General features: G+C 40.0%; 5 protein-coding genes across 5 annotated transcripts; 2 read left to right on the top strand and 3 right to left on the bottom strand.

Moving 5' to 3' along the window:
* Positions 1–3,340: 3,340 nt before the first annotated feature.
* BDCG_03895 (zinc metalloproteinase) lies at positions 3,341–7,105 on the top strand. Its single transcript, XM_045419564.1, has one exon. The coding sequence runs from the start codon at positions 3,585–3,587 to the stop codon at positions 4,647–4,649; it is 1,065 nt and encodes a 354-aa protein (XP_045275833.1). The 5' UTR covers positions 3,341–3,584; the 3' UTR covers positions 4,650–7,105.
* BDCG_03894 (acetyl-CoA acyltransferase) lies at positions 4,701–6,461 on the bottom strand. Its single transcript, XM_045419563.1, has 4 exons — positions 6,293–6,461; positions 6,034–6,214; positions 5,388–5,967; positions 4,701–5,315 (listed from the first exon to the last, which is right to left on the bottom strand). Exons 1-4 carry the CDS (start codon positions 6,367–6,369, stop codon positions 4,891–4,893), a joined length of 1,263 nt encoding a protein of 420 aa, XP_045275832.1. The 5' UTR covers positions 6,370–6,461; the 3' UTR covers positions 4,701–4,890.
* BDCG_03893 (uncharacterized protein) lies at positions 6,468–12,464 on the bottom strand. The gene is made up of 6 exons (XM_045419562.1): positions 10,187–12,464; positions 9,524–10,108; positions 8,440–9,411; positions 7,584–8,387; positions 6,730–7,485; positions 6,468–6,670 (listed from the first exon to the last, which is right to left on the bottom strand). Exons 1-5 carry the CDS (start codon positions 10,811–10,813, stop codon positions 7,276–7,278), a joined length of 3,198 nt encoding a protein of 1,065 aa, XP_045275831.1. The 5' UTR covers positions 10,814–12,464; the 3' UTR covers positions 6,468–6,670; positions 6,730–7,275.
* Positions 11,318–15,018, top strand: BDCG_03892 (proline-specific permease). The gene is made up of 11 exons (XM_045419561.1): positions 11,318–12,224; positions 12,311–12,338; positions 12,409–12,800; positions 12,867–13,047; positions 13,117–13,210; positions 13,270–13,311; positions 13,374–13,485; positions 13,565–14,063; positions 14,133–14,221; positions 14,300–14,513; positions 14,590–15,018. The coding sequence occupies exons 3-11, from the start codon at positions 12,664–12,666 to the stop codon at positions 14,800–14,802; spliced, it is 1,581 nt and encodes a 526-aa protein (XP_045275830.1). The 5' UTR covers positions 11,318–12,224; positions 12,311–12,338; positions 12,409–12,663; the 3' UTR covers positions 14,803–15,018.
* A 3,577-nt stretch (positions 15,019–18,595) lies between these two features.
* On the bottom strand, positions 18,596–18,826 carry BDCG_16806 (uncharacterized protein; the record flags this gene model as incomplete). Its single annotated transcript, XM_045426003.1, has 2 exons — positions 18,596–18,672; positions 18,706–18,826. 2 exons carry the CDS (start codon positions 18,824–18,826, stop codon positions 18,596–18,598), a joined length of 198 nt encoding a protein of 65 aa, XP_045280669.1.
* Positions 18,827–23,062: the final 4,236 nt, after the last annotated feature.

Genomic DNA, 23,062 nt, shown 5'->3' with positions numbered 1-23,062 from the left:
AGAATTCAGAGAGTTATCTAACATGAGCATCTCTTTCACTTTGAAGACTTTTCATAGAATATCAGCAAGTGTTTTTGAGCTCACTGATTCTGCTAGTTTTTTAACTCTCTTGCTTCTCTTGACTGCATATACTGAGTGTAATCTTTTATATCATGATTTTAATATTTACAGTTGAAGCAAGCTTAATGCTTACAACATCAAGATTTTCACTCAGAGAATTTCTTTTTCAGAGAATTCAGTGCTTTAGTAATAATATTCAGATCTAGATTTATCATATCTAAGTGTGTGACTTGTATCATAGAAGTCTGATTATCTGTTCTTCACTGAGATATACTCAATTGCAGTATTTTCTGTTACAATTGACTTACTTATTCTTATACAATGAGAATGTTGTATGCTTTCTTCACTATGCCTGACTGTGAGATTAAACATTTTCATTTCACTCTTAACTCAGATATAAGATTATGAATGAAGATCTGTAAATAGAAAGATGTTGAAAGCTCTTCATTCAATATAAGATAGTATAAACTGAAGTGTGTAAAGTATAATGTAAGATCACTCACTTATCTACATTCAGTAAAGTATTCATAATACTTATCTTATATATTCACTTTCTCAAAGTTGTATAAGATTCATTTGAAAAACTCATTTCATATTTATAAGAATGAATATCACTTCAGATCTGTGAGATTCATCTTTTTATCAGCTATTTATAATAACTTCACTTTTCTGTATAGAAATATGACAGATCTTAAGATCTATTGAAATTCTGTTAACTATCTGTCTGTGAGTTCATATTCAATCTGATAATATGATCATATCTGACTTAGCCAGCTGATTACAGTATCATTTTTTCAGTTATCATTGAAGCTTAATAACTTTGACAGATCTTCTAACTTGATGTATTTCATACTCAGATTCTCATTCTGCACAGTGATCTCTGATAATATATACACTTCTGAAGAGATTGTGAACAATTGTAATAAGATCTTCAGATTCAGTGTAGTCATCTATCTATGTAAATATTCAATCTTCTACTGCAGGTCTAAGATCTGGTTTTCTCTATTCTTATTAATGATGATAATTGCATCAGCAAAGCTCTTCATAGTGAATACTTAGTCTGCAGTGAATGTCAATTGTTATTTAATCTCTATCTCAGTCTACTACTGTGTACACAAGGCCTTGATCTCATTTAGAATTCTCATACATGTACAGAGCTTCAATTCCAGTTCAGCAGTTTCAGCTGCTTTTCTTACTGCTTTGAGTAAACTCTCTGAGAGATTCTGCATATCTTTCAGTTCAGGTAGCAGAGAAGAGTGTTATTCATATCAGCTAGAGAAGATATTCATTTCAGTGATTTCTGATTGATTATACAATGTCTATTATTATATTACTTGTATTATTATATCACTATATCACTGTATCATTATATCACTATATTATTCTATTACTATATCATTATATGATTTCTGTTATCATTATACAACTTCAGTAATAGTCACTCTCTCTTTTATTCTTCTTTTAAGTAGGAAGCAGACTTCTTTGAATCTGATTCATCACTCTCATTCTCTTTCTCACATCTTATTCATTCATGTCTTATACATGACATGCATCTGAGTGTAGAGTTTTTTCTCAATAAGTGAAGCAGTATCAATCAGATGCTCTTCTGCTCATCACTCTTTATATACTATCTTTTTGAGATATTTCTAGAACCACACTGGTATGATAACTACAAATCACTTTGTAGATGAAATTATCACACTCTGAAGAAGTCTGTACTTCTCACCAGTTTTTAGACATGCTATCAGATGTGATTCAAAGATTGCTTAAGCCAGCATATGATTACAGGCATATGCCGGCTTCTTATATATTGAATCTCGTACACTAAATTAATTAGTGGCTGCTAGGGCCCCCCTTTACATTCGTACGCGTACACTAGTAGTTCGGAAGCAGCCGCGTTATTATCCAACGGTCGTACATTCTTCCGAATCACAAGATCAGATTAATAAGCTCAGTATAATTAATTAATAAACTCTGATATTATAATATCATTATCTGTATCTTATAAGTCAGCTTTATAAGATAAAACTATATTTTTAATTGATTTAAATTATTAATTAATTTCTCTTAATATTCTTTAAATCTTATATTAAAATTGAAAGAATTCTTATTATTTTATTAATATAATAAATTAAACTACTATACTACTATAAAGCTGCAGTTACAGTAATCTTTAATTTAATTTAATAGAAAGTTCTTGAATTCTTTTTAAGTTATAATAGTATTAATATACTCAAGCTTTCTCTTCTTAATAATTTAAGTAGTTACAGAGATATCTTCAAGAAGATTAACAGTATATATTACTTATATCTTATAAGTATTATACTAGCTCAGATTAAGGTGAAATTTCTGTTCAAGAGTATAGATAAAGCTATGAAATTCAGATAAGATATTTTTCTTATATTTTAATAAATTTTCAATCTTAATCTCTCTATCTTTATAATAGATGTAGATATATAGAGACTGTGACAGTGATAGAGTAGTTGAAAAGCTTATATTAAAATATACAGTGAGTTCAGAAATCTCAGATTTCTGTCAGAATAAAGATGTATATACTCTAGAAAATAATGTAGTATTTCTCTCAGAGAGTGAGATCAGATCAGTCTCAGTATAAGTATATAAGATTATATTAGTCTGTTAAAGCTTAACTGATTTAAATATATAATCAGATTAAGTAATTTGAATTATAATATAATAGAATCAAAGCAGTGACTAGTCAGTAGTATTATATAGAGATAGTTATTTTAAAAAGCTGTATAAATAAGCTTAACTATCTTGCTTAAATAGTGAGCTTATAGACTACAGAATTATTATGAGAATATCACAGATATAATACTTAGTATACTAAGAAGATTGTATAAGATATACAGTAACTCTTATATATATTTCAGTAGAAGAAAAATAAATTACTGATTTCTTTAATAAGAAGTCAGTATCTAGCTATTCTATATAGATAATGAGTGAATACTCTTCTCTCATTTCACAGATAAGAATAGCTGGAGCAATACCTTAGTAATGTCTTATTATCAAGGAAGAGTAATCTGCTGACCTTGTATAGAAGTGGGGTTCTTATATTCATCAATCAGATCTTCCTATGATATATCTGAATGATGTCATAGGGTGGTTGGAAACCAGTTCGAACAGGATGGAATCATCCGCATGGAAGCGATGGGCCGTGTGGAACCGCAACGGGGCCTTGGCGCGGCCGGGAGCGTGACACAAATTACAAGAAAAGATGTATTGAGGTCAGCTTACATAACGAGGTCAAGTGGCGCACTTAGCGAGGTATTTTCTGCTTCCTGCTACTCTAGCAACGGCGGAACATTCTCCGTTCTTCTCCGCCCCACCATTCATATGCAACGCGACGGGAGGCGATGATGGGGAGGGAGATATCTCCTATTACTCTTGCTACTCCCTTCACCACACTTTACATCCTTGGATCCAAGTACCTAGAACTAATAACAAGGTGGCTGCATCTAGTTATTTGAAACTTCCTACACTCTCCCAATAGATCTCACCCAGCGATGGGGGACCTTCAAGGACAACGGACCACTCCTGCGCCTTCAGGCAAACCAGAGGATGTCCACGAGAATGAAATGACCCTAACTGTCCACCATCGTGGAACGGACCATGCCTTCTCTTTGTCCCCAACTTCCACCCTCCAAGATCTCTCCGCCTCCATAGCCGATCGGCTCTCCATCCCGGCCGCCAACCAGAAGCTCCTCATATCTCCCAAACCCGGCATGCAAAAGCATCCTTTTCAACCCATTCCCCTCACTACCCTCCCGTCTTCCCTGCCTCGCTTCAAAATCACCCTCCTCGGCAGCACCACTGCTGAAGTAGATTCAATCAAGGACGCCGCACCCTCATCCCCGCGCCCCTTCGCATCTTCTCACATAAAGCCCGCAAAGCCCGCAAAGCCCACCCCCAACCGCCCCCCTACCTCATTCTCCCAATACACGTTCCACACCCTCCTCCCACTCGCACACCTTCCCAACCCCTCCCGCTCCCTAGCCTACCTAACCCGCCTCCGCGATGACCCCGGCATCCGCGCCGCCATGAAAACACATAAATTCTCCGTCCCCCTACTGACGGAGATGGATCCTGCCGAACACACCACCTTCTCCTCGCGCACCCTAGGCCTAAACCGCAACAAGGGGGAAGTCATAGAACTGCGCCTGCGCACGGACGCCTACGATGGCTACCGCGACTACCGCACCATCCGCAAGACGCTCTGTCACGAGCTTGCGCATTGCGTGTTTGGCGACCATGATCGCGACTTTTGGGATCTCACGGCGCAGGTTGAGAGGGAGGTGGAGAGGGCGGATTACTGGGGTGGTGGGAAGAGGTTGACGGATGAGGAGTTTTATAATCCGGCGGATTGGGAGGATATGCAGACTGGGCGGGAGGGGGTGGTGGATCATGGTGCTTGGACGGGAGGAGAGTTTTCGTTGGGTGGGAACGGGGGAAGGGAACAGGTGGGATTGAGTCGGAGGGAGATTTTGGCAGAGGCAGCGGAGAGGAGGGCTGCAATGGCGAGGAGGGAAATGGAGGAGAAAGAGAAGGAAATGGGAGGGGAACCAGGGTGATGGGGAGGTGGGGTTGAGACATGAATTTATGATATATGGTTATATGTATTCCTTTTTTTGCTCGACGCATAAATGACTACTTGTCATGTGGCGGTGTTTTGTCTTTAGCCTAGAAAGACATCGTTACTCGCACATCCGATTTCTTATGCCACCTTATACATGGAGTCTACCTAGTCAGAAGAGATATATCACATCTTATATTAATCGGGAATCGGGCTGTCTAACTGCCCTCCTTCTTTGCTCACTGCTCATTAATAAACAATCCAGCCATCCCCTGTCCCGTCCCAACACACATACTCGTCACCAACACCTTCTTCTTCGTCCTCCGCGCCTCACTCAAAATCGTACAAACCTGTCTCGTCCCTGTGCATCCCAACGGGTGGCCCAGTGCAATAGCACCTCCCCGAGGATTTACCTTCTCGTGATCCAGGCCAAGCTTATCAATACAGTAAACAGCCATGGAGGCAAACGCCTCGTTGATCTCGAAGATGTCAATGTCTTCATTGCGCAGATTGTACATTGAGAGGAGTTTGGGGATGGCGATGGAAGGGCCGATACCCATGATGCGTGGTGGGACACCAGCGACGGTTGCGCCGACGAATTTGGCGAGGATGGGCTGGCCAAGTTCGATGGCTTTGGAGCGTTTCATGAGGATTACCGCGGCGGCTGGTTAGTGAGAATAAATGTTAACGGTATATGCATAAAGAACTTGATGGGAGAAAAAAAGGGGCTACACACCTCCATCTGTAATCTGACTCGCATTCCCACCCGTCGTTTTATTGCCAAACTGCGGAAACGCAGGCCTAATTTTACTCAATGACTCCAGCGTCGTCCCGTACCGCGGCCCCTCGTCCTTGCTGACCACCACCTCCTCCGGACCCTTCCCATCCTTCCCAACCTTCACCGTCGTCCGAATCGGCACAATCTCATCCTCAAACCAGCCAGCCTTCTGCGCCACCTCCGCCCTCCGGAACGACTCGACGGAATACCGATCCTGCATCTCGCGCGAAATGCCAAAGTCATCCCCGACATTCTCGCTCGTCTGACCCATGGGCTGCATGCAGTCTGCCGCATCCGGCTCCTTCATGATCTCCGGATGGAAAGGTTGCGGGGTCCGGTCGGGGCCTTTGCTCATGGACTCGGCACCCAGGGCAATGCCGATCTCGATGGAGCCCTGTGCGATCTCATAGGCCACGCTTTGAATTGACATGAGGCCCGAGGAGCAGAAGCGGCTGATAGCGGCCGCACCGGCGGTGTAGGGAATACCAGCGGCGAGAGCAGCTGTTCGGCATATTGTGGAGGCTTTGGCGTTGTTTGCCTGGTGTTTATTAGCGTATTGAGCCCTGATTCCCTCACTTGTATGTACATGGAGATATATACGTACATTCCCCATAACAACATCGCCAATCAGATTGGGATCTAGTTTCGACGTTGCCATCACTTCATTCAACAGCTGGAGGACCAGGTAATCGAGATCTGTATCCTTGAAACCACCCTTGAATCCCTTCGCCATCGGCGTCCGCAACGCCAACGTAATGACAATGTCATCGGAGTTCTTTTGTGTTCTTCACGTCGTTATCATTATTTATAACCCAACCACTATGAGATATTCCAAAGCTGGAAAAAGGTAGAATGAATCTCACATCTTGTCAACAGCGCTCTGCCAGCCTGTCGGTGGCTTCAGCTGTGCTAGGACAGCCTGCAATCTTTCGTTGGCCATGTTATGGTTTGTGCTTTTCTCTCGACTCACTCTCTCTTTTTTTTTTTTTTTTTTTAGTTCGTCATGTTGTATTGTCCAGTGGATGAATGGAGTAGATATGTCAAGTATGTTATATTTGTATCTAATAGAAATAAGCGCTTCGGTTTCCCCGCACCACCTCTTCTTGTATTGGGTATTTCAAGATGAACCTCGGCATTCCGGGCTGGATGTTAGTGGGGAAACCTAGTTGGGTTTAGTCACTTGTCGGGATTGGGTGTGGTTTCGGCTAAGATCCTGAGGTCGGTTCGGGCACTAATTTGGGCTTCTCGGCTAATTAGTGCGTCAGGTTATGTTGAATACATAATCGAACCGGGGCACCACCTGTACATATATAATCTAAAATAGACGGTATTTCGGTATGGGAATTTTATTTTCCTATATATAGAAACATATAGCTACCGTACTTCCGAATCGCTCCATAAAAATCCAATATAAACCATGGGGTATAAGAACAAATTCGTAAGGTCGGAGTCCTCGTGAAACTGCTAGTTTCCAAACTGGAGTTTAGTCTGCCAGTCCCGGAAGAAGTGAGACAATGGTCGTGTCTAAAGTAATAATAAATGAGTGCGAAAATCGTGAAAGCCGATGGAAAAAGTGGGCCAAACGGAGCATATACGTGAAATCATAGAACAAAGCTGAGTCCCTAAATTTGGATGGTGTTGCAATTCAATCTTCCGTTGGACACGTGCTATCTGGGAATTATCTGACAGGGTCGCCTTGCGTCCCAGAATCTCAAGGCCTTTGGATCGATGATTAGTAGTTTGGCGCCGGTATGAGAATCTCCGATAGACTTACGTTGTTACCAAACACAGTCAAGACTTCTAGCCGATTTATCGAAGAGACGATGTTTCGGTGTATTTTGGGCATTTATCTGGTTATCCCTCGAAATCGACTTAAAAATCTCGGTGGATCTGTAGGGAGTTCCACCGCTGGCTTTACGTTTTTCTTCGGAGCCAGGGGCTCCGCCTGCCGTGGTAGTTCATGCACACGCGGTGGATCCCTGCTACTTTCCGGTAACTCGTACTTCGGAGACGCGGGCTTCTGTGGCATAGGTGGTGCAGACGCCATAATATCTCCCTTTTATCTTCCAGTTAGTAAAGGTTATGACACCAAACCAGAGCTCGTGATGACACTTACGGTGGAATGTGACAAAGCTAATAAGAAGGAATACGTACCTGGGCTGCTACTGGCACCCTTTTGACAAATGCTGCTCCTGATGTCGCGTCAACCCAGGCCATGATGATGGCATCCTCATCCGTCGTTGCCATGTATGCCATTGCAAAGGAATCTGATTTCGTCGTGAGTTCCCTGGATGTAGCCAGTCTTTTAATATCCATAGGACTCGAGTCCAGATTGGATATTTGGTACAGATAACCCCGGTCATTTACCATCGCGAGCTCAGAACCAGAGGGAGAGAAAGCAGCGCATTGGATCCTATTACCGAGTTTCCCATGCCGGCCGGCATGGTCGGCCTTTATTTCCGTTTTATTGCCTTCTTGGGGATGCGCGAGGATAGGTACCCCTGATTGTGTCCACGTCGTGATGCACACGAGTTCATCGCCCCGGCGTGAGGCTCGGAATACTGCTGCTGACACTCCATTGTCTTCCGACTCGTGCAATGGGACGTAGTATCTACAAGCTGGCAGCTCGTGGAACGCCACAAAAGGAAATTTCCATTGGAATACCTGGATTACCCCCTTTGGGTTCCGGGTGCTGGCAAGAAGTACAAGTCCGTCTCTCGAGAACGAAAGTGTATCTAATGTGCAATTAGTACAAGTCCTGTGGAAAAGACCGTGGAGCCGTTCTTCTCGCGGGGGTTCCGAATCTGTGGTCTTAAAGAATCGGACAATCGAGTTCTCAAATCCAACCACGACGTAGTTCTCCATTGGGCAAACTGTTATGCATTTGCACCAGAGTGCCGAAGGCATGCGGTGCTCAACAACAGGGGTCGACGCATCAATAAGGTTTATTATCCGGAGCTAAGTTAAAGTTAGCAAAATTGTGGTAACAGATACGGACCCGGGAAGTTACCGTTAATTTATTATCGCGCGTACCAATAACGTACGCCAAATACATCTTGGTAACTGCTGCAAGAAGACATGTACTGTCGGTCGAAAATGCGCGTTTCATGGTTGGCGGAGAGGTCCCCACATCCCACACATGTATCGTGGTTTGAGTCCAAAAGAGGGCAAAAGTAGAATTTTGCGAAAGATAAACATTGATATTCTTTGTAAATCTTCCTTTCGTGCTCTTCATCGCGTTGACTAAGCTTTTCAGGGGTATTTCATCAAGCCTCTGGGATTCCAAAAGAGATGATGAAAGAGAACTAGTGTCCCCAGACACTGATATGGACTCCTTTCTTGTGCCGGTGATCTTCAGCCAGCCTGATTTTCCTTTGTCAGGAGACCCAGCGGATTGTAAGGTCCGCGACCGCACAAATGGGATAGATTCAAAAGTTGCTGTGGTCATAGACTTCTCAATTCCGGGTAGACTTGCTCCCTGAGCAGAGTAATCGTGAGAACCGCGGGCATGCGATTCACTGATGCTACCCGGCCTTAATGTGTTGTCTTCTGTTTCGTTGATTGCAGTTAAGCTATCCATGGGTGAAAATTCCGTTCGAGGGGTATGAAATTTGGGCCGTATTACTGGGGTAAATGGGGATGATGGAGTAAGAGGAGCCGCACTGGATCGCTCTGAGGGCGCGAACATCGGCCGAGTGAAATGAGGTGAGTCGATTTCTTGTGATCTCGGGCTCACTGGGCTGGTTAAGTTATTGTACGATGTGAATGAGTTGCCAGCTTCAGCTTTCGGAGGGGGTAATAGAAACTGTGTCGGTAGATGTCTCTCTACACCGATTGTGTCCGCATTTGATTCGAGATGGGAAAGAAGGTTCCAAGTTCGCCGCACGAGCTGGATTTCTCGGGCCATTGTCACAACATCTCCGCATTGTCGACAGTTTGTCCCCGGGGGAATAGTAACTTCTGCAGCTTCTCCAGAATCAAGCTGTGATGAAAAAGGGAATTAGCAGCTGGGGTTAAGTTGGGGTTAAGTTGACGAAGTAGATTTTGTAGACGAGAGTATTAGAAGGGCTTTCTATAGAAGCTTAAAAACGTACTGGAATATCAATATTCTCCAAATATCTCAGCTGGGAATATCCCGCTAAGTGACACCCTCGACAATTTAGAACATACAGACTGGGGCGGGATGCTCTGAACTGGCCACTAGGATCGACGAACAGTGCAATGCTCCGGGTTATTTCAGTTATGCTGTGAACCACTTCCCTATCACTCACACGGCTAATCAGCCGACGACAACTAAGGTTTTGGCAGAGAGCATCCAGCGCATCAGCCACATTTACATCGCCGTCAGGTTCAGACGAATCCTGAGTTGTAACGTTGGGGGTATTCGGAAGAACAATTCGAAAGTGGTCGCTGAACGACGCAATCAAGTCTGGTTTCGATAAGTGATGCGGTAACCTGACACTGTCCAAAGCAGTCAAGACTGTGTTCCGAGTTTCCGATGATAATGCCTGGAGTTGTGGACTTCGCGTTCCTGTATTCACTGCATATTGAATATTCGCCCCAACTACGAACAGCGTGACATCCCTCAAGGCCATAAGTTGACACAGCCAGCCATCAGATCCGTCCTTTGGCACGATAGTAGAAACCGACTCCGATAGCAGACAGTGTGCGAGTGGATACTAAACATAGGAAGAACTATTAGTTACAAGAATAGATACACATATCCACCCTCTATTTCATGTCTGGTTGCCGCATACCAATTCTGATCCCAGATTCGGCAGTTCATATCTCAATCTTGAAGGAAGAGCGAGAGAATCAGGATCTCTTCGCAATGAACCTGTTACTTCCTTGCAGACCTGCAAAAGAAAAGATTTTGGACCCGGATAGCTATCATAAACACGCTCCAGTGACCTATGTATGCGCGAAAACCGTTCTCGACGATCTTCGGCTCGATGGCCCGTTGGTGCCTTCGGATGTAGCGAGAGAAATCGGAGGGATAACAGAAGGAACTCTGCAAGGTAATGATCCCTAAGTCGGCGAACTTCCCATAGACTGTCTCGGCCCTCTTCAACAATTTGTATGACAAATTCCACACATCGCAAGCTTGTCTCCCAACTCGCCAAAAACCCAAGGTATGGCCCCGTGTGCATTTTCTCAGCGGGTAGTGATAGACGTTGGATGTAGAAAATAGCGTTCAGTTGGGAGAGCAATGTTGTCACGAGGGCCTGATAGGATTCTTTATTACCATCTGAATATATTTTCTCCAGAGAGAAATGGCCTAGTAATTCTCTGATGATATCCTCCACGTCGCTTCGAAGCGCAAGGGCCTGCCAAACATTTCCCAAGCGCATAGATAGCGAGGAAGTGACTGTGGCCGTAGCCATCTCATGCAGTCGAGTGAATCCTGAAGCCTTTCGCCACGTTGAATTCCCAAACTATTGGATATTCGGCCGTTTTGAGCACCACTTGCTCGTTATAAGTTGGATTTTTGTTAAGGGTTAGGTGATCTGCGAGCAATTTTAGCTCCGCGCTGTAGTTACATGTAAAGGGACTGGAATGTCATAGATGGTTTTAGGGTTATTCGCTAATGAGATGCGCACTTGTTATCCCCGCCATGGGACTCTGGTTCTGCGCATGTGGCTCACTGGGCGGCTTGTGTGGGTTCGAAGAAACTGAGGGCTGGATGATTTGAGCATTAGTTGCTGATTGAGGCGCAAACGACAAAAAAAGGGGCAGATTGGGATAGAAATATTCTGGTTCGGTCCGTGGCTGTAGCACAGACAGGGATACTAACAGAGCCTGTGGGGCTTGGGATACCGAAGATAGTAATTGGCTAACTATTTCAGCTCCGTTTCGGTCGACTTTAACTCGGGAAGAGCCACAGCAGGCAAAAGTCCAACCTCACGTGGCTGTGTTGACCCTGACCCGCCTGGTCGTCCTGAAGACGTCTTTGATTTACGCAGGAGGCATGCCGTTGCGGCTCATCGGGAGACTAACGTTCAATCATGATTATACGGTGTCGTATTTGGGAATCATGGAAATCATGGCTGGAGGTGTCCTTAGTTTCGGTAACGCCTAACTTAGGTGTTGAGGAGCGGCTCGAGCAACGTTAATTGATCCCTCCCCGCACTGGGTCATCATTGGCTGTGGCCCGGGCATTGTCCCTCCGTTTGGGTTGTACTGTACTCTGTACTGCTGCATGTCTTCAACCTTTTAGTGCCCCGAGGCTGGAGAATTGTATCACTAGCTCCGCCAATAGCAGCGGGATATGATCAAATATCCCTGCAGCGTGTTCTCGTATACAAATGCGTCGTGTCATCCCTTCCCTTGCAAGAAGGCCATCGCTTTTCGGATGTGGTGTGGCTCCCAACCATTGCTGGGCACGGGAAGTTGCTGGCTGCTTGCAGAGGGGCAGTGTCTGGATCGCTGATCGCTGCTCCTTGCCCTACCTACCGAACGTGAGGGAAATCTGAGGGTAAAATGTGGGACGAATACGAGATTGCTCTTCCGCATTGCAACTTTATATATATCCCTGGGCCTTTCGCAGCTGCATATCTCATTTCTCTTCTTGACCTTGATGGTGCACGTAAAACTACCCATCAGGATGGCAATATCGTATCAATCTGTTCCTATGGATAACGAAAAGCCCGAAGCGGTCTCGCCGCACTTCCATGAAATCCTTGGAGAGGATGTTCAGTTAACGGACGAAGCGGGCACGCGGGTTGGCCACAACTTCTTCATCGATGAAGCTGGCCAGGTGGAAGAAGAGCAGAAAACCAGCGGAGAAAGTGTTTGGTGAGGAGCTTGATTCCTGTCCGATGTGAGAGTCAGCGATTTGGATTGCAGCCTATTAATGCCTTTTCTTCTTCTTCATTTTGCAGGCGGGTGTTGAATGAGCGGCAGATTAATGTGAGTTAGGAATTAGTTTATTGAGTGTGGACAAGAGTTTCGCTAACTCCACATTAAACCTCCGGTTTAGATGATAGCCTTTTCTGGGTATAATAAACCCAATCCCGTCAAACTCCCAGCACCATGACGTTGGAACTTGTCAATTAACGAAATATGCCTTGGTCAATAGGACAATTGGAAATGGTAGCTCCTCTCCCACAACTTCGCAGCTAGAGGATCTAACGTCTAATTATTAAAAAAAAAAAAAAAAAAAGGGCTTTTTCTTGGGAGCGGTCGATCCCTTGCTTCTGCTGGGCCTGGCGGCGCAGTTCTGGGCTATGTGCTCATGGGCACGGTTATCTCCTCAGTCGTCTCCTGCTTGGGTGAAATGACTGCATTGATGCCGGTAAATGCTCCAATTATGGAGTTTCCTCGGCGCTTCCTAGATCGTGGTGTTGGTTTTGCTGTCGGTTGGATATACTGGTACAGTTAACTATATTATACACTATTTATCTCAGCTCTTTAGGCGATGGCAGCTAACAGAATAAGGTTCGCCTACGGAGTGCTTGCAGCTGACCAGCTAGTTGCCGTGGCAAACACTATTCGTTTTAAATATATCGATGATTATGGAACGCATTTGGAATGGGTAACTGGAAGGAGTGTTCATGCAGCAGTGTGGGTGTCAGTAGTTCTAGTAACTGTAACGTTGATCAATACGTGGCCCGTCAAGGTAAGCAATGATGGTATCCGATATTGCCTGTTACCATATAATAAACAAGACTTCTACTAACGCTCGCAGTACTATGGCCAACTCGAATACGTTTTCGGTTGTATAAAACTTTCGTTCCTCGTTTTAGCCATTCTAATGATGGTTATTTTGGGTACAATGAAGCGTTAGTTACGCAACTTCGTGAGTGCTGCAAAGCAATACTAACTTTATCCGGGAAAATAGCCCTGGACACCAGATACCATAGCACGCCCGTTGGTACCCGCTGTATGTATATGAGCATAATTGACATATTTAGTTACCAGATTGAAGCTAACGAATGATCCAAGACTGGGACTCACCGTACTCCTTTTTTAGGCCAACGTATACGGTTCGAGGCCACACAACGGGTGACGTTCAGCGAGAGATCGGAGGTTCGGTTGGCACATTCCTTGGGGTGTGGTAAGACTTGACCTACGTGTTTTACATTTGTGACCCCTAGTGCCTGGCTATGTGCTGAGTGGTCTGGTTGTGCATATAGGACTACTTTCACAAACATTATTTTCTCCTATGTGGGAATGGATATGGTTGCAGCCACAGCAGCGGAAAGTAAAGCGTTATCCAACGCCGAGAGTATGAAGATGGCGTCGCGCAAGGTTTCGATTCGAGTCGTTACTCTGTACACTCTCTGCATGTTGACAGCTTCATTTCTGGTCCCATATGATCATCCTTTCCTCAACGGTGAAGGCCAATCTGAGAGCTCGCACTCAATATTTTTGATCGCTGTAGTCCAAGGGGGACTCCCGGCCGCTGCTCACTTTTTCAACGCAATCTACTTGTTTTCTGCCTTTGCATCCGGGATTAACACCATGTACGTCTCTTCGAGAGTCTTGCATACTTTGGCGCTACGTGATCAGACGGGACCAGAGTTTATCACCAGAAGGTTGCGTCAGTGTCACAATGGTGTTCCACTGAGGGCAGTCTCGGTGACTGGAGCATTGATGTGCCTTGGGTACTTGGGGACTGGATCTTCAGGCCAGGTTAGTAAAACAACATTTATTGGTATTGAGATGAACTTTTGCTGACCATGATTGAAAAATGACGTGTAGAGATTGAGCGAGCTTGCAACGAACTGCACGGTGTCATGTTTGATTGTGTACATTGTAGTCTGTGCTACTTACCTAGGGTTTTTTAAAACGTAGGCGCAATCGCCATATCCAGCTATTTGTTGTTACGATAAGGCTAACGATATGTACATGTACATGTACATACATAGATTACATGACGTTAAACTCTATGGGAATACATCCGAAGCCCAAGCTGCGTGCTATGATCGTAATCACCCTCAGTACCCCTACAAATCCCACGGACAGTGGCTAAAAGCTTGCTACGGTTTGGTTGCATGCACCCTGTTGGTTATATTCAACGGAGTGCCCTCTTTCCTCCAGGACCCATTCGATCTCCGCGGATTTTTCGCGTCATACATTGGAGTAAGCCTCCCCGAGTTGAATTTTTACAATGATGGCAGTGGATTCCTAGAATTGCAGAATCTAATTTGGAATATAGGTTCCCGTATTTTTCGTGCTTATTGTAGGCTACAAGTTGTCCAAGCATGGGCTCGACTTTTCGCATTGGGGCCCGGAGAGGTCCAATGATCTTCGCAACTGCGTCCAGGTCACGAGCGAGAGGAGGAAGGGAAGATTACAGTTCCCAGACGACGGTCTTACCAAAGATAATCTGCAGGAATTCGCCCAATGGGTCTGGGTGTGGACGAAGTAACGTGGGCGGCTTACGACGAGAAGCTTGATTAATTTAAACAGCGAGATTATATTTTTAGGGCATGCATGGGTGGATATACCAATCTGTTACCATTTTCACTTCCAATATAAATTAATGCATGTGAATATAATTTTGTTTATTGATTATCCAAGTTCATAACTATCATGTTTCGATATAACCTGCGCTCTGTTGAATTCTATAAACTCCTGCCTGTTAGATGCCCTTTTGCATAGACAGCCGGACTTAACAAGCCTCCCAGGTATTCGCCATCCCCAGAACTAGAGGTTATACGGGGGGGTCATTGGTGGCTTTATAACCCATGTTAGTAATGTTGTGAGGCGGGAATGAACAGTGTGAAGAACTAATAGTATGTAAGAAGAAGCAAGTAAAAGATATATTATAGATGTAAATAGAGCTAATCACTGAAGAAGAAAAGAGAAGAGAAGTGTTCTCTCAGACTTCTTCAGTACTAATTTATAGATGTGTGTGATTTGCTTAGATATAAATCTTAATATAGGCTTAGATATGCTAGAATTAAATCTCAGTTAATATCTGATAGTACAATTGCTTTTTTTCTTTCTTAGAAGCTGTTCTCAGTCATCTACATAATGATTATTCATATGTAAATTGTGTGTATAGTAATCATTGTTAATACTTGTAGCAATATAAGTGTATACTTAAATAATAATTAATACAGAAAAGAGATATATTGATTTACAGCTAATATAATATAATAACATTTTCTACAGTGTGATTATTCAAAGATGATTCTATTATGTTTATTGTATTTATAAAATGATTGTGATTGTGTTATTGAAAACAGTGAGTTTATACAATAAACAAATTTTTTATAAAATATCTTAATGCACACGAGCCTCTGTGTGCAAAGACATTGCAGAGCTAAGCTCAAAACAGAAGACCCTGCAAGATTGATTTTACAGCTTATTATTAATAATAATAGAAGGAATAGAACTGTAAAAACATATAAAGATTCATTTTTCAGTGTAAAAGCACCAGCTAACTAAGCAAGAAAAAAAATAAAAAACACTCTACTCTGTCTCATTAGCTCATATATCATTCTCAAGAATAGTTTGAGTGATCTGAAAAAGACTTGTAATAGTTCTGAATTTAATCTTCAGAACTGCATTCTTCTTGCACAGAGTCTCATTTTCAATATAAAGAGTTAAAATCTCAATATCATAATCATTAACTGACTTAACACTTGTTATTTATTTTTTCAAGATCTTAGCTTCTGTATTCTCAGCTGCAGAATACTTCTTAAATAAACTCTTCTTCTTGACTTTCTTTCTCTTTTCATTCTTCTACTTCTTTTCTTTCACTTTATCATTCTTCTTACTGATATTGACTATATATAACTATTAGTTAATTGTATTGAAATTGACATATTTTATATTAAAAAGTGACTCACTTCTATGATAAGAGCAGCAACTTTCAGTGTTATTGTAATAATAACTGATACAAGCTTCATGACACTGATTCAGAGCACTGATACAGATGATAAAAGAGTCTTCTTCTCTAGCACAGTGACTGCAGAGAATCATAAAAACAGCATCACAGAATTATAGAAGAAGAGCTTTATAATTTGTATTAATTTTTATATTAATCTGACAACTCTTCTGCAAGACTGACTCATAAGTATAGAATAATTTAATAAGAGTCTGTAGCTTCTTTAACAGCTTCTCAGACATTCTTTCAGTTAAATGAGTCAATAGTTGACTTGATAATCTAGAACTGACAGACATAGCAGAGGCAGATGCAGGCATAGATACAGAACTGAAAATGAGATTAATAACTGATAGCTCAGCAGACTGAACAAGATTGTTAAGAACTGTACTGACTGTTAGAATTATAATTTTCATCATTTTAAGAATCTTACTTACAATGAATGTGTTTTGAGATGTTATTTTCAGCTATAATAATAGTATTGATGATTTTTTGAACTTCTGATAAATTAATAGAGATAAATGATATAATTTCTGAAAAAAAAAAAAATAGCTGACAGAGATGAAAGATGAGAGATAAGATGAATTCTTCAAAGAGAAAGAAAACACTCTGAGATTCATTCACTTTCTCTTATACATGTGTTAATAACTGTAAGAATTCAATATTTCTTATCATATAATACAACACAGATCTTAATAACACAGGTCTCAGAAGATTCTTGATCTCTCAGATCAAAGATATTATTATATTAAATCTGAGCTGTATAAATTAATATCTGAATTATTTCAATATCTTCTGTAGACTGCTAACTACTCATTCTCAGATTCAGTGATTATAATAGAATCAGCTGCAATAGATTTGTCAAATTCAATGATTGAATTCAGTGAATCTGTGAGCAGAACAGGCAGAGAGAATGATAGAACAGAGAATGAAGAACTTACAGTAATAAAGAATAAGTGAATGAGCAGATTAAATGTGAACTGTGAAAAAGATGAAATAAAGAGCAGATGAAGCTATATAGAATATAGATTAGCAGAGATATATAAAAAGAAAAGAGATATAACTTAGTTATCTGTTAACTTTGATATCTTATATAATCAATCTCATACATCTGCATGCTTCTGCTTACTTCATCATCAGACTGATGAAATCTGAAATAATTAAAGAATTATTTGAATAGAAGATCTTGATATATTTTGACCTGTGAAACTGCAACATATGTGAGATCAGTCTGAAATTCAGTCTCAGAAATATCAAGAATGATCTGATCAAGTGATAATTCTTGAAATTTATGAACAGTAATAGCATATGCAACTGTAATAGAGAACTGCATGTAGCTGCAGGCTTGATTAACATGAGAAAAGTCATGGCAGCTGCAAAAGATAGGCACAAGTTTAAGATTCTCTTATTTCAAATAAGTAGAGCTGTTATATTTGTCAAAATTGATTAACAGTGTAAATAAAGAATCTTGATAAGAATTCTTCACATCTGAACTTCATATAATATTATGAAAAGTCTCAAGAGCACTGTTAATGAGACTGCAGTCTGTTTAAATATTCTGTAGAAGTATGATTCAGCAGCTGATAAAGAGAGAAAGATTCTAATGAAGATTATCAGCCTTGTCAGAATCTAACTGAGAAGTGTCTATATCAATATTTATAATCTGAATATTAATAACAGGTTGTTTATGACTTTGAATAGCATTATTATTATAGATATGAACATGGCACTTCTTTATATAAATGTGAATTGCATTCTCAAAGATCAGAGCTTCATGAGAGATAAGAGCCTGCACACACTTTGAAAGAAACTTTCAATCATTCAGAGTTAACTGATCAAGATAAAGATTTTTCAAGATCTTATAAAACTGACAGCTGATGACATCTTTATTCACTTATCATTGAATCACAGTAAGTTGAATGATTTTACTAAAAGTCAAGTAGATTTAATGACTCTGAATGTCTTCTTTATAATTAATACATCTGTTATGATAGAGCAGAGTTTGAAAAACAGATAAGAGTTGATAGAAATCTTCACTGAGAATGACACTGAGATTATCAAAATAAGTATTCTTATAAGAGAATATGTAATGACAGATCTGATTAATTCATGAAAGTTGCTGTAAATCAATCATTGACTTTTCATCAATTAACAGATAGTGAACATCCTTAAAAAGAGCCTGCAAAGATTGAAGATTTTGAGGGTTGAGCAGTTCATATAACATGTTCTTATGTATGAGAAGCTGAAATAATGCATGCAAGGTTTGAGCATTAATGAAGTGAGCAGCTACATCAGTTGACACAGCTCAAATGATTGAGATTGAGAGATCTTAAGTCTCTGCAAGATTTTGAAGAGTTGTAGACAAAATCATAATCAGATAAGTTTTATCAGTGTCATCTTCATCATCTAGATTAATTAGTAAAGAATTCAGAAACTCACTGTTAAGAATCTCAGTATAATGATAAAGAATAGTGTCATGAAGAAGATGTTGATCAGAATCTAGAGTTTTGAGTAAGTCATGTTTATGAAGAGTAGTGTCTGCAGAGAAGTCAGTCTTCATATTATTTTAAAATTCTGTGTCAAGATTGATATAAGTGTCAACATGAGAGCTTCAATCATAGTTGAAATCTAAGAACTGATGATCAAGCTGTTCATAGTTTTAGATGTCAATGAGGTCATTATTATCATACTGTGAGTTTTGACAGATGAGCAATGCTTAAGAGAGATCAAGCTTCTCTTTATTATTCTGATTATCTTCAAACTTAGGTTCTGATTTCAGCATGTCTTCATCATAGACATTAACTGAGTGATTATAAGAAAGACAGTAATAATTAAAGATCTCTGTAAAAGAGAGTTAAGAAGTGAGAAGATCAACAATCTTGAGATCTTTAATTTGATGAAAAGAGTGATGAAGAAGAAGTTTGATATGAGTATAGTTCTCTGAATCAGTTTCAAACTGATAAATAGAAAAGTAGATCAACACTCAGAGTTTTATACAAGAACATCTCTTAATTTAATGACTGTGAGAAAAGATTTGAAGAAATTCAAGAAATGAAAGATCTTCAAATTCAGTTGATCACTGCTTATATTTTTTCAAAAAGAATAAACTACATTGTAATTCATCAGATTCAAGAATATAGCTATGATAATATTAAGATTCAGGCTGACAATCAACTGCAATTGACTCATGAGAACTCATTTATAAAGAAAGATTTAAAAGAAGATGATAAATCTTCTAAGCAGATTAATCATGCTTGCTAATGAGTCAATTCATAAGTTTAACAACTGTAGAGAGTAGTGAATAGCTTGAACTGACTCTTGAAATCACTTATTAAATAATCTGATGATAGAATTCTGTGTCTGTTTCAGCCTTGACAATGTACTTAGACAGATAATCAAGGATGGCACAGCTGCCAGTGCAGGGAACAATATCAGTATTTACTAGCCAGCTAACTGTAATTAATCTGTTATAGTTATTGAGAATTGAGTTGTTACAACAGAGATGCAGCCAGTAATATCTACTACTCAAAGATTTGAGAATAGCACAGTCAGTTCAGCATTCATGCAGAAAGTGAAATCAGTAATATAGATTATCAGTAACTCAGTGTTTATAAATGCAGTACTTTTCACTACAGTGATGATGTTGAACACAGTTGAGAACTGTAGATAAATGTTCAATGACATTTATCTGATCAGAATGACTGAGGAAAAGAGATGATCATACATCTTCAGACTGAGTGTGATTAGGCTCAGAATTCTCAGTCATAATAATGAGATCTCAGTAGTCAGCAAAGACTTGAAGAGAGTCTTTATCTATGTTAAGTTCAGAATTCAGTGCATTCTTACATTAAAATACACTATGTGAGTGCACTGATCTGCAGTCTTATCACTTATAACAAGTTCAGTGATCTAGGATTTTGAATTTCAGGCCTAGAATCTTTTCCTTGAAGATTGCAAGTCATAGATAAAAGTAATATGTAACTATAGTGAAATAGTCACAAATACTATCTCTTGCAAACTTCAATCTCTCAAGATCAGTGCTGCACTTTCAAATGACATAGTCAGAGAAGTGATGCATCAGATCATCTCAGTGATGATCTGCAGCTGAGAGAGTAAGAAATAGATGCAGAGATCTGATATTTTAAACATAGACTTATAGCTGATAACATTTTACATCTCAAAAAGAATAAATTTCACAAAGACTCTCTGCAAACTGTGTAAGTGAATTCAAAATTACAGCAGATTGTGAAGTGTTAGTAGCAAAAGCAGTCTGCAGCTTCTCTAGAGTGAGATTCTTAATAAGAGAGTCAGTTTAATTGTAGAAAAAGCAGTCCTGATTATTAATTTATCTGTGAAATAGAGAATTGAAAAGAATATATTGAAAACAGCTATAATAGACAAAGTGACTGTTATGATATTTAAGAAGAAACTGTGTGTAATCTGTAAGACTAATTATTCTTTGTCTAGAGAGAATGAATTCAGCTTCACCTTGTGAGAAAAGTGTTGAAAAGACTCAAGAAAAGAGTGAGTGAGTGTTGTTAAACTCACTAAGTGATGTATTATAGACTGAAGACAGAGTGAGATAATTAATCTGTTCTCACTGTGACATTTCAAGTTCATGACAGAGTTGCTTAACTTTGAACTATGAGATCAAAAGATCTGGAATATCAGAGTATTCAGATGAGATATTCAAGTTGTTAAGATTCAAATAATTCTCATTCTTAATAACTGTCAATTCTTGCTTATCAAGCTCATGAAAAGAAATCTGATCAGAGACATCTTCATTTTCAGATAACTGATTTCAAGTCTCTTTATCAATCACAGTGTTCTGATAATCAGAATGATTTTTATAAAGATAGATTAGTCATTGAGCAACAGCTTCTTTACAAATTATAAAATCTCAGTGAAACTGATATTGCAAGCAGGGATCTGCATTTGAATTTGAAGACTTTAATATAATAATATCAAGGTTCTTAGAAAGAAGTGAAAGAGTGTTATAAACATAGTCAGTGTCTCTAAGAAAGCTAACAACATGATCTTTATACTTATACTGATGTTCTCTGACTTGACAGATCTCAATGAAGACATGTACATGTGAAATTAACATCTCTTCAATCTGATTGAGAACAGGGAGATCTGAATCAAGATCACTGAGATCAAGGTTATTCTCTTAAGAGAATAAAAACAGCTCATCAGATAGCTGTCTCAAATCAACAGCATGATAATGAGTACAAATGTTATCTTGAAGATTCATTCTGAATCAGTAAATTTGATAACAGCTACAGATCTTCATCTGTAAATCTTCAAGTATATGATGAAATTCCTGTATACACTGCTAATCATCAGAATTAACAGCTGAATCTGTAAGATAAGTAGAACTCTGAGAGTTCATTGAAGAGTCTGAGACAATTGCAGCCTGTAACTGATCATATTTTTGAAGAATTGTAAGAGCTTCTATATTTAATGTGTCAATTGAGCTTTCAGGTCATGTAAAGTGCTGAGATATCAAGAGACTGCTAACTCTTTTATTGAGTTAATTAATGAACAGATCTGCAGGGCTCTGAGAAACAGAGCTTTGAGAAGTTAAGAGTAAGAAAAATGATGTAAAAGATGTCTGCAGTGAAAGCATACCTGTAAAAGTGAAATAAGATTGACTTGAGAATGAGTTGAATAATAATATAGATGATTGATGAAAGACTGAAGAGAGATCTGCAGAACTAAGAGATGAATTAATTGTCAAAGATGACAACTGCAGTCATTTTCTCAATTAAGTTAAGAATGAAGTTAATGAAAGATGTTCTCTATAATGCCTGACAACACAGTGAGCTCTTTAAATGATAGTTTTCTTTTTACAGACTGCTGTCAATGAAGATGCATCAGAACTATGAATCTCACAGTAATAAAACTTAACCTCAGATAACAGATCTGTTTCAATAGACTATTCACAGGCTTGAGAGGCTGCTGTTGATTGCATGAAGTGTTAATATGATGAGAGAAGTTCAGGCTCATTCATCACAGAATCTATAACTGTAGAAGAATCTGATTTCACTGCACACATCTGTTTACAGTTCTACACAGTGTAAAGAGGTAATCAGTGATAGAAAAGGTGTAATGAGAGAAGATTACAATATCTGAGTTCTCTGAGTGCAGCATTGAAGGCAGACAGCTGTAGAAGTAGTAGAACACTGTAAAGAAATGAATTAATTAAGAGACTGGTTTCACAAGCAGCAAATACAGGCTTTTAATGTGTTATTCATTCTTGAGAATCTATGAAAGGTGGTTGATCAGATGTGTTATCTATTCAAGAATCTGTACAGAGTAGATAGTTGATGAGATTTGTGATCTATTATTCAAGAATCTGTACAGAGTAGATGATATGATTGATGATATAATTGATGAGATGAAAGATGAACGCGTTGTGAGCGTGTAGAAGAAGTCATAGTGCAATGTCATGAAATTGCACTTCACTTAATTCTACATCAATCAGTGAGCTGTATTCACGCCAAGAACCTCAAAAAGAAAATTCTCCACTTTTAATGACCAGGGTTTTCATCATATATTTGCTTCGCTTCGCTCCGCAAATACTAAAAGTCTTGTGATTCAAAGGTTGCTTGAGCCAGCGTAAGATTACAAGCGTACGCCGGCTTCTTATATGTAAAATAATTAGCGGCTGCTAGAGCCCCTTTACATTCATAAGCTTATTCAGAAGCAGCTGTGTTATTATTCAGTGATGACTGTACTCTGTATGTTCTTTCAAATCACATCTCTCTCATCAGATTCAGTCACACTCATGTGA

This window comes from Blastomyces dermatitidis (genome assembly GCF_000003525.1).
Source record: "Blastomyces dermatitidis ER-3 genomic scaffold supercont1.4, whole genome shotgun sequence".
Taxonomy (NCBI): Eukaryota; Fungi; Ascomycota; class Eurotiomycetes; order Onygenales; family Ajellomycetaceae; genus Blastomyces; species Blastomyces dermatitidis.
Note: the sequence above shows the minus strand (reverse complement) of the source record. Positions and strands in the feature narration are given on the sequence as shown.

Excerpts from the sequence above, each read along its gene's own strand:
- BDCG_03892 (XM_045419561.1), top strand. The coding sequence starts at position 12,664 with ATGGGCACGGTTATCTCCTCAGTCGTCTCCTGCTTGGGTGAAATGACT. Across the intron at positions 13,211-13,269 it reads TATTTTGGGTACAATGAAGC|CCCTGGACACCAGATACCAT; the intron begins GTTAGTTACGCA and ends CCGGGAAAATAG. Across the intron at positions 13,486-13,564 it reads GGCACATTCCTTGGGGTGTG|GACTACTTTCACAAACATTA; the intron begins GTAAGACTTGAC and ends TTGTGCATATAG.
- BDCG_03893 (XM_045419562.1), bottom strand. The coding sequence starts at position 10,813 with ATGGCTACGGCCACAGTCACTTCCTCGCTATCTATGCGCTTGGGAAAT. Across the intron at positions 10,109-10,186 it reads CGAATCTGGGATCAGAATTG|TATCCACTCGCACACTGTCT; the intron begins GTATGCGGCAAC and ends TCCTATGTTTAG. Across the intron at positions 8,388-8,439 it reads CGCGCGATAATAAATTAACG|CTCCGGATAATAAACCTTAT; the intron begins GTAACTTCCCGG and ends ACTTTAACTTAG.
- BDCG_03895 (XM_045419564.1), top strand. The coding sequence starts at position 3,585 with ATGGGGGACCTTCAAGGACAACGGACCACTCCTGCGCCTTCAGGCAAA.
- BDCG_03894 (XM_045419563.1), bottom strand. The coding sequence starts at position 6,369 with ATGGCCAACGAAAGATTGCAGGCTGTCCTAGCACAGCTGAAGCCACCG. Across the intron at positions 6,215-6,292 it reads CAGAGCGCTGTTGACAAGAT|AACACAAAAGAACTCCGATG; the intron begins GTGAGATTCATT and ends AACGACGTGAAG. Across the intron at positions 5,968-6,033 it reads GCGATGTTGTTATGGGGAAT|GCAAACAACGCCAAAGCCTC; the intron begins GTACGTATATAT and ends AATAAACACCAG.